Below are 10,211 nucleotides of genomic sequence, written 5' to 3'. Positions count from 1 at the left end.
TATTTCACATTCCAATGTTCTTAACATAGAAGACTATGTTCTATTTATTCATAAATACATAGAGAGAGATACATAGAACATATTCCCTATACCCCTTATCTTTTGTGCGTTACTGTTAGCGCTCCATTCGTAATCTGGCCCTAAAAAAGGTAAAATATGACTGCTCCTGGAATAGCACATTCAAGTGAAATTTGTTTGAGTGGCACTTATTTGGTTATGAAACATTATCTGAAGTAGAGAAGTTAACATCAGATGATACATTTCCGTTAGGGTTGAATTCTTTTTGACTGACTAGTATGCAGCAGAACATTATCAATATATAATGATCACTGTCCTATTTAAATGGCACAATCTTTTTTTGATTATCTTTACATATGACATAATAAATATTTATGTCAATTGTGATCTGTATTAACATAAATGCTCTTTAAGTTTATTATGGAACTAGCATACATACTTATGTGTCTATTTTCACATTTCTTCCAGTATGACCTAATAAATACAATTGGAGAAAGTGCTGCCCTTGGAGCCGCTGGATTTATCCTGTGGGGAGATACGGAACTCACTGTCAGTGAGGTAAGTTAAAATCCAAAGGTTTTTATGGCTTTATTTACAAACCAAAAAAAAAAGTATAATGGAATTCATTTTTGTTATATTTTATCAGTCTAGCTATTAATTCTAAACTGGTGAGTATACCAGATATTCACAAAAATAGGCTTCTAATATATTTAGATTTACCTTCATACCCTAACATCATAGTTAAAAATGTTTTTAAGAATCTTTGGTGATGTTGAAGAAAAAATTAAGACAGCTGTTCCAAATTAATAAGGTTATAATTGTACAATTAAACAGATTACAACAAAATGACAACAGGTCACTTTACAGTAATACAGAGTGTGGCGTGCAGCCTCAGATAAGAATAGTGTCTCTTTTATAGGCCGTGTTCAGTGTTTCTGAGAATCTTCACAATAAGCACCTTGTGGTCTTTTCTTATCTTGTCCATACAAACTTTGGGTGTTACTGTAGCTGAAAATACTTACTTTGCATATACAGCAGTTTCTGTACTAGCTGAACTGACAAGTAAATGTAACTGCTATAGTTAGCCCATTCTAACACATGAGAAATATATACAGAATTAAAAATATTTTTCCTTAACAGTGATTATGATATTCTTTTTACTTGGTTTTAGTAATGGTACTGTGTGGTTTATATAAAGCTCATTCAATTAGTTCAGCTGAAGATGTCATTCAGATTTGAACAATCACAGATATTATATACACTTTTTTTTTGGCTTCAGAAATAACATTAAAAGTTTTGAATAAACAGGTGAAAGGTTGCATGAAAATCAGTCATTTCTAATCATTCCTTTTTACTAAAATAGAGCATGTGACTGCTATGAGTATCTAGTAGGAATACATTTCAGGGCATGGATATTGGACAGTGCATGAAAGTAAAGCAGTCTTCAAATCTAACAACAAATGGGACACTCAAGTCAAAATTATACTTTCATGATTCAGATAGAGCATGCAATTTTAAACAATTTTCCATTTAACTTCCAATAGCAAAATGTGCAATCTTTAAATATTTACACTTTTTGAATCACCAGCTCCTACAGATCATGTGCAATAATTAGAAGAATATACATATATGCATTCGTGATTGGCTGATGGCTTTCACATGATACAGGGGGAGTGGAAATAGACATAACTTAAAAATTTTACAGAAAAAATTCTACTAATTTAAAGTTCAGACTAAGTGCTATGGCATTATCTTTTTTTTTTTTTTTTTTTAAAGTAATTTTTGTTAAGGTAATATGACAAGCAAAAATACAATATCTAAAAGAAACATCATGGCAACATGCCCATTTGACCTACATCAGGATTTACATATTGGGTCCAAACAAACATGTCCTCACAGCTGTAGAATCTAAGTATATCATTGTCTAGCCATGTAGATTACCTCATTTTATCTAAGTACATTCTCAAGAGGACAGATAACACAAATTAAAACAACCAACTTAGAATAAGCCTAAATACAATGACCAATGCGGAACATATGCAGGCTTGTGCTTGTCCTTGAAATAGTCAACAGAACTTATAAAACATACAGTGATTGGGAGAAATGTTAACATGGCCACTCTAAGACCTCATGCTATGGTACTATATTCTTTACCCTGAACTAGCCCCCTAAAATAAACAAAGAAATACAAGTTATGGAAAACCCCAATTAAGAATTCCCAGCCACTCTTGGGCGAAGAATTAAGCAGGGGATTAAGTTTGTGGGGGGGGGGGGTGTTAACAGGGCCACCTTTGGACCCCTTCTAGAATTACCAAAGAGATGGTATAGGGGCCAATATATAGCCAAATAACAGATATAATATTATTATAGGATATTAAGTGCCGCAGGCAACCTGTACATTATCATATTGATCTTTTTGCCATCTTATATAGTGAAGGCCACTCTTGGACCCCAATTAATGCTTCCACTAAACTCTGAGGGTTTTAAATTATTCAGGCCCCTATAGGACCTGCACACACCTCATTTGTATACCCTCAATATAGTGGCAATTATTCTAGGATGTTAAGCAACACAGGCTGCCCGCGTATCTACTAGTATAGGTCAGTTATGAGCCTCAAATCTCTCTTACCTCTAACCTGAGGGCTTTTAAGTAAAACAGACCTCTCTTGGACCTGTATACCCAGTAAGTTTAAATACCAAGTATAATAGTTATAATTTTGTAATATCATAACTTTTCCCCCTGCAGGATTATATTAACCAAACACATAACATTAACTTTTAGTATCACTTAGCAAGGGAGTCATCAGATACGAATCTTCTTGGTATGTCCTCCACTCTTTGAGAGGCAGTAAGAGATAAGCCTAAATTACTATATATGCTATATAACATCTTACAGTCAAACTTTAGATAGAGATTCAGAGCCTTATATACATAGAGGTTGGTTAATATTTCTAAATAAGGTCAGGGTCCCAAACATCAATTACATCTCTCGCTTAAGAATCATTGGGCTTAGAGGTATTACTCAGGCAGCAGCATAACCATAAGTAAATAATGAAAAACATAAAACCCTTGTTATGAACTTGATGCCCCCCCCCCCCCCCCCGGCTGATATCTACAAACGTACATATAGTCAATAGGCTATTAAAGTGAATATACAGGAAAACATGTCTTGCGAGCCTACATTAGATAAGAGGAGAAGCATACATTCAAAAGTAATATGTATATGTATCAGAGGGTATCTTGAATCATAACGATTATTTACAATAAAGAAGCTCACAATTAAACTTACATTAAACAGACTATAAATTTTACATAAGCAATCATATGCCTGAATTATATTTTTAACCAGAAATGTTTCTAAGGCATTTTTAAATTGATCTGAAGTATTGGCATACACCAGATGCTTAGCATCTGTCACGTATCCTTATATAGCAATGTCCATGCATAAACCCCACTGCTATGTGACTCCATTAAAATACACCCTTCAACGATGTTCAGTTCACACACTACAGAGAATACTATTGTGGATAACACTCACATGCGCCTTATGTCCAGAACTCATCTCCTTATTAAATGCAAACAAACCCGGTGTTCACCTGTGTTCTGCCCTGGAGACTCCACTATTGCGGATACCGGCTCGTCTTTTCTCTGCGTCCTGTGCGTCTCTGCTATCCTTCCGTGTGTGTACACTTTGACGTCCAGGGCGTTCTTCCATCACAGTACCTGCAGTGGGGCGTGGTGGAGATTGCTGGTGTGTGTTCTCCAATGATTACTCAGATAGTACTTTAATAGCAGAAATGAAGCACCATCACAGCTTATGCGATTAAAAAGTCTTGCATTTATTTTCAGAACAGCAATCAAGATGTTCACATGTTCAGCTTAGGATGGAAAGTTTGGGATATTCCCAGTGACCCACTGACACTACGATTACGGCCAGCGAGCCGAAACGCGTCAGTGGGTCACTGGGAATATCCCAAACTTTCCATCCTAAACTGAACACGTGAATATCTTGATTGCTGTTCTGAAAATAAATGCAAGACTTTTTTTTTTTTTTTTTCAAAAGAGCTTTACTGAAGTTTTGATAAACTTACAGAACATAAGCAATTATACAACTTATTAAACTTCACAGGTACAAATAAAAATAATACAATCCAACGAACAGGAAAGGTATGATTACGTCAATTCTAAAATAAAATATTGCATTCCAGGTATTTATAATTAGTGATCATGTAGGACCCTTGGCGGTAATATCAAGTAAGTAGCCTCATTTGTTATCCTTATAAACCAAACAGGGTTATGCATATTATGACTCATGCAAGTGGCATATTCTAGTCCGACAGATATCTTTCCGCTCCAAAAGTCCAATAAACTTATGTCTATAGCTTTGTACCTTAACTTTTAGTAGAGAAACATAATCAAGAACAAAATCGCAAAAAAGAGAAAGGGGAAAAAAAAAGAAAACAAACAAAAAAGGAACAGCAGATTGCAAATATCATCAAATAATTTGCCATGGGTCTACCAACAGATTCTTTAATAAACGGTGTTAAAATTTCAATCAGCATGTGCATATCTTATAGAAGGAAATTGTTTCCATCTTAAACTTTAATTTTATCCGTTAGTCACCTCCTGCCCATATATATATTGCTCCCATAAAAATATCATATCTTGATAGACATTCAGACTGCCCATTTTAAGATAATGTAGCCTCTCTAACATTAAGGTGTTCTTAACTAAGTCAATCCAATTGCTAAGTGTTGGCGCGTGTACCTTCTTCCAAAACCTTGCTATGAGTCTTTTTGCTGCATTTATTAGTATGTGATAGACTTTTACTAATCCCACAAGAGATTCCTGGAGTAGCATTAAATAAAATTTCCTCAGGTGAGGGTGGCAGTTCAGTCCCGATAATTTTACTAATCTGTTGATATATCTGTACCCAGAAAGTGTGTATTATCCCGCATTCCTACCATATGTGGAACATTGTAGCTTCTTGGTCACATCCCCTCCAGCATCTGTTGCTGGCGCTGTTGAACATGTTTTAATTTACAGGGGGTGAGATACCACCTAGTAAGGATTTTTATATTTGTTTCGAGTGCTGCTGCTGAGTGTGCTGATTTAGCTGTCGCCTGAAACCATGTATCCCACTGTTTACTGGGATATTCCCTTCCCATCTCAGCTTCCCATCTATGTGTGTAGTTTGGCTTGGCAGGGAGATACGACTTGAGTATGTCTCTGTACATAATCGAAATTACTTTTTTGGGATGGTGGGGTTGTATGCATATTTTTTTCAAACATTGTGAGCGGTCTAGTCATGTCCTGCTTATTTTTATGCGTGGATAAAAAGTGACGTACCTGGTGGTAGATGAACCAGGATTGAAAGAGGGTGAGATCTTGTGTCAATAGTGTCTTTTTTTCCGCTAATCTGCCTTTTTCCATTAGCAGATATATTGGAATATGATCTAGTAGTTTAGGTGTTGGGGCTAGGTCTAACTTTCTTTCATGTAATTAGCAAGAGTCCATGAGCTAGTGACGTATGGGATATACATTCCTACCAGGAGGGGCAAAGTTTCCCAAACCTCAAAATGCCTATAAATACACCCCTCACCACACCCACAATTCAGTTTTTACAAACTTTGCCTCCGATGGAGGTGGTGAAGTAAGTTTGTGCTAGATTCTACGTTGATATGCGCTCCGCAGCAAGTTGGAGCCCGGTTTTCCTCTCAGCGTGCAGTGAATGTCAGAGGGATGTGAGGAGAGTATTGCCTATTTGAATGCAGTGATCTCCTTCTAAGGGGTCTATTTCATAGGTTCTCTGTTATCGGGCGTAGAGATTCATCTCTTACCTCCCTTTTCAGATCGACGATATACTCTTATATATACCATTACCTCTGCTGATTCTCGTTTCAGTACTGGTTTGGCTTTCTACAAACATGTAGATGAGTGTCCTGGGGTAAGTAAATCTTATTTTCTGTGACACTCTAAGCTATGGTTGGGCACTTTGTTTATAAAGTTCTAAATATATGTATTCAAACATTTATTTGCCTTGACTCAGAATGTTCAACATTCCTTATTTTCAGACAGTCAGTTTCATATTTGGGATAATGCATTTGATTTAATCATTTTTTCTTACCTTCAAAAATTTGACTTTTTTCCCTGTGGGCTGTTAGGCTCACGGGGGCTGAAAATGCTTCATTTTATTGCGTCATTCTTGGCGCAGACTTTTTTGGCGCAAAAATTCTTTTCCGTTTCCGGCGTCATACGTGTCGCCGGAAGTTGCGTCATTTTTTGACGTTATTTTGCGCCAAAAATGTCGGCGTTCCGGATGTGGCGTCATTTTTGGCGCCAAAAAGCATTTAGGCGCCAAATAATGTGGGCGTCTTATTTGGCGCTAAAAAATATGGGCGTCGCTTTTGTCTCCACATTATTTAAGTCTCATTTTTCATTGCTTCTGGTTGCTAGAAGCTTGTTCTTTGGCATTTTTTCCCATTCCTGAAACTGTCATTTAAGGAATTTGATCAATTTTGCTTTATATGTTGTTTTTTCTCTTACATATTGCAAGATGTCTCACGTTGCATCTGAGTCAGAAGATACTACAGGAAAATCGCTGTCTAGTGCTGGATCTACCAAAGCTAAGTGTATCTGCTGTAAACTTTTGGTAGCTATTCCTCCAGCTGTTGTTTGTATTGATTGTCATGACAAACTTGTTAATGCAGATAATATTTCCTTTAGTAAAGTACCATTGCCTGTTGCAGTTCCTTCAACATCTAAGGTGCAGAATGTTCCTGATGACATAAGAGATTTTGTTTCTGAATCCATAAAGAAGGCTATGTCTTATTTCTCCTTCTAGTAAACGTAAAAAATCTTTTAAAACTTCTCTCCCTACAGATGAATTTTTAAATGAACATCATCATTCTGATTCTGATGACTCTTCTGGTTCAGAGGATTCTGTCTCAGAGGTTGATGCTGATAAATCTTCATATTTATTTAAAATGGAATTTATTCGTTCTTTACTTAAAGAAGTTCTAATTGCTTTAGAAATAGAGGATTCTGGTCCTCTTGATACTAATTCTAAACGTTTGGATAAGGTATTTAAATCTCCTGTGGTTATTCCAGAAGTTTTTCCTGTTCCTAATGCTATTTCTGCAGTAATTTCCAAAGAATGGGATAAATTGGGTAATTCATTTACTCCTTCTAAACGTTTTAAGCAATTATATCCTGTGCCGTCTGACAGATTAGAATTTTGGGACAAAATCCCTAAGGTTGATGGGGCTATTTCTACCCTTGCTAAACGTACTACTATTCCTACGTCAGATGGTACTTCGTTTAAGGATCCTTTAGATAGGAAAATTGAATCCTTTCTAAGAAAAGCTTATCTGTGTTCAGGTAATCTTCTTAGACCTGCTATATCATTGGCTGATGTTGCTGCAGCTTCAACTTTTTGGTTGGAAACCTTAGCGCAACAAGTAACACATCATGATTCTCATGATATTATTATTCTTCTTCAGCATGCTAATAATTTTCTGTGATGCCATCTTTGATATTATCAGGGTTGATGTCAGGTTTATGTCTCTAGCTATTTTAGCTAGAAGAGCTTTATGGCTTAAGACTTGGAATGCTGATATGGCTTCTAAATCAACTCTACTTTCCATTTCTTTCCAGGGTAACAAATTATTTGGTTCTCAGTTGGATTCTATTATTTCAACTGTTACTGGCGTTTCAACAAAGAACAAAAACCTGATCCTTCATCCTCAGGAGCAGTTTCAGTTTGGAAACCATCTCCAATCTGGAATAAATCCAAGCCAGCCAGAAAGGCAAAGCCTGCTTCTAAGTCCACATGAAGGTGCGGCCCTCATTCCAGCTCAGCTGGTAGGGGGCAGGTTACGTTTTTTCAAAGAAATTTGGATCACTTCTGTTCACAATCTTTGGATTCAGAACATTGTTTCAGAAGGGTACAGAATTGGTTTCAAGTTGAGACCTCCTGCAAAGAGATTTTTTCTTTCCCGTATCCCAGTAAATCCAGTAAAAGCTCAAGCATTTCTGAATTGTGTTTCAGATCTAGAGTTGACTGGAGTAATTGTGCCAGTTCCAGTTCTGGAACAGGGAATGGGGTTTTATTCAAATCTCTTCATTGTACCAAAGAAGGAGAATTCCTTCAGACCAGTTCTGGATCTAAAAATATTGAATCGTTATGTAAGGATACCAACGTTCAAGATGGTAACTGTAAGGACTATCTTGCCTTTTGTTCAGCAAGGGAATTATATGTCCACAATAGATTTACATGATGCATATCTGCATATTCCGATTCATCCGGATCATTATCGGTTCCTGAGATTCTCTTTTCTGGACAAGCATTACCAGTTTGTGGCTCTGCCGTTTGGCCTTGCTACAGCTCCAAGAATTTTTACAAAGGTTCTCGGTGCCCTTCTGTCTGTAATCGGAGAACAGGGTATTGTGGTATTTCCTTATTTGGACGATATCTTGGTACTTGCTCAGTCTTTACATTTAGCAGAATTTCATACGAATAGACTTGTGTTGTTTCTTCAAGATCATGGTTGGAGGATCAATTTACCAAAAAGTTCATTGATTCCTCAGACAAGGGTAACCTTTCTGGGTTTCCAAATAGATTCAGTGTCCATGACTCTGTCCTTAACAGACAAGAGGCGTCTAAAACTGATGGCAGCTTGTCGAAACCTTCAGTCACAATCATTCCCTTCGGTAGCCTTATGCATGGAAATTCTAGGTCTTATGACTGCTGCATCGGACGCGATCCCCTTTGCTCGTTTTCACATGCAACCTCTTCAGCTTTGTATGCTGAATCAATGGTGCAAGGATTACACAAAGATATCTCAATTAATATCTTTAAAACCGATTGTTCGACACTCTCTAACGTGGTGGACAGATCACCATAGTTTAATTCAGGGGGCTTCTTTTGTGCTTCCAACCTGGACTGTAATTTCAACAGATGCAAGTCTAACAGGTTGGGGAGCTGTGTGGGGATCTCTGACGGCACAAGGAGTTTGGGAATCTCAGGAGGTGAGATTACCGATCAATATTTTGGAACTCCGTGCAATTTTCAGAGCTCTTCAGTTTTGGCCTCTTCTGAAGAGAGAATCGTTCATTTGTTTTCAGACAGACAATGTCACAACTGTGGCATACATCAATCAAGGAGGAACTCACAGTCCTCTGGCTACGAAAGAAGTATCTCGAATTTTGGTTTGGGCGGAATCCAGCTCCTGTCTAATCTCTGCGGTTCATATCCCAGGTGTAGACAATTGGGAAGCGGATTATCTCAGTCGCCAAACGTTGCATCCGGGCGAATGGTCTCTTCACCCAGAGGTATTTCTTCAGATTGTTCAAATGTGGGAACTTCCAGAAATAGATTTGATGGCGTCCCATCTAAACAAGAAACTTCCCAGGTATCTGTCCAGATCCCGGGATCCTCAGGCGGAGGCAGTGGATGCATTATCACTTCCTTGGAAGTATCATCCTGCCTATATCTTTCCGCCTCTAGTTCTTCTTCCAAGAGTAATCTCCAAGATTCTGAAGGAATGCTCGTTTGTTCTGCTGGTAGCTCCGGCATGGCCTCACAGGTTTTGGTATGCGGATCTTGTCCGGATGGCCTCTTGCCAACCGTGGACTCTTCCGTTAAGACCAGACCTTCTGTCACAAGGTCCTTTTTTCCATCAGGATCTGAAATCCTTAAATTTAAAGGTATGGAGATTGAACGCTTGATTCTTCGTCAAAGAGGTTTCTCTGACGCTGTGATTAATACTATGTTACAGGCTCGTAAATCTGTATCTAGAGAGATATATTATAGAGTCTGGAAGACTTATATTTCTTGGTGTATTTCTCATCATTTTTCTTGGCATTCTTTTAGAATTCCGAGAATTTTACAGTTTCTTCAGAATGGTTTAGATAAAGGTTTGTCCGCAAGTTCCTTGAAAGGACAAATCTCTGCTCTTTCTGTTCTTTTTCACAGAAAGATTGCTATTCTTCCTGATATTCATTGTTTTGTACAAGCTTTGGTTCGTATAAAACCTGTCATTAAGTCAATTTCTCCTCCTTGGAGTTTGAATTTGGTTCTGGGGGCTCTTCAAGCTCCTCCGTTTGAACCTATGCATTCATTGGACATTAAATTACTTTCTTGGAAAGTTTTGTTCCTTTTGGCCATCTCTTCTGCCAGAAGAGTTTCTGAA

The 10,211-nt window shown here is 37.6% G+C and overlaps 1 protein-coding gene across 1 annotated transcript in view; it reads left to right on the top strand.

Annotated features, from left to right (window-relative positions):
* Window positions 1-10,211, top strand: part of LOC128664354 (hyaluronidase PH-20-like) — a 37,172-nt gene that overhangs the window by 8,042 nt on the left and 18,919 nt on the right. Inside the window, exon 2 of the mRNA XM_053719192.1 lies at window positions 487-576. Coding sequence (XP_053575167.1) covers window positions 487-576 — 90 coding nt within the window. The remainder of the gene's footprint in view (window positions 1-486; window positions 577-10,211) is intronic.

Source organism: Bombina bombina, chromosome 6 (genome assembly GCF_027579735.1).
Source record: "Bombina bombina isolate aBomBom1 chromosome 6, aBomBom1.pri, whole genome shotgun sequence".
NCBI classification, from domain to species: domain Eukaryota; kingdom Metazoa; phylum Chordata; class Amphibia; order Anura; family Bombinatoridae; genus Bombina; species Bombina bombina.
Note: the sequence above shows the minus strand (reverse complement) of the source record. Positions and strands in the feature narration are given on the sequence as shown.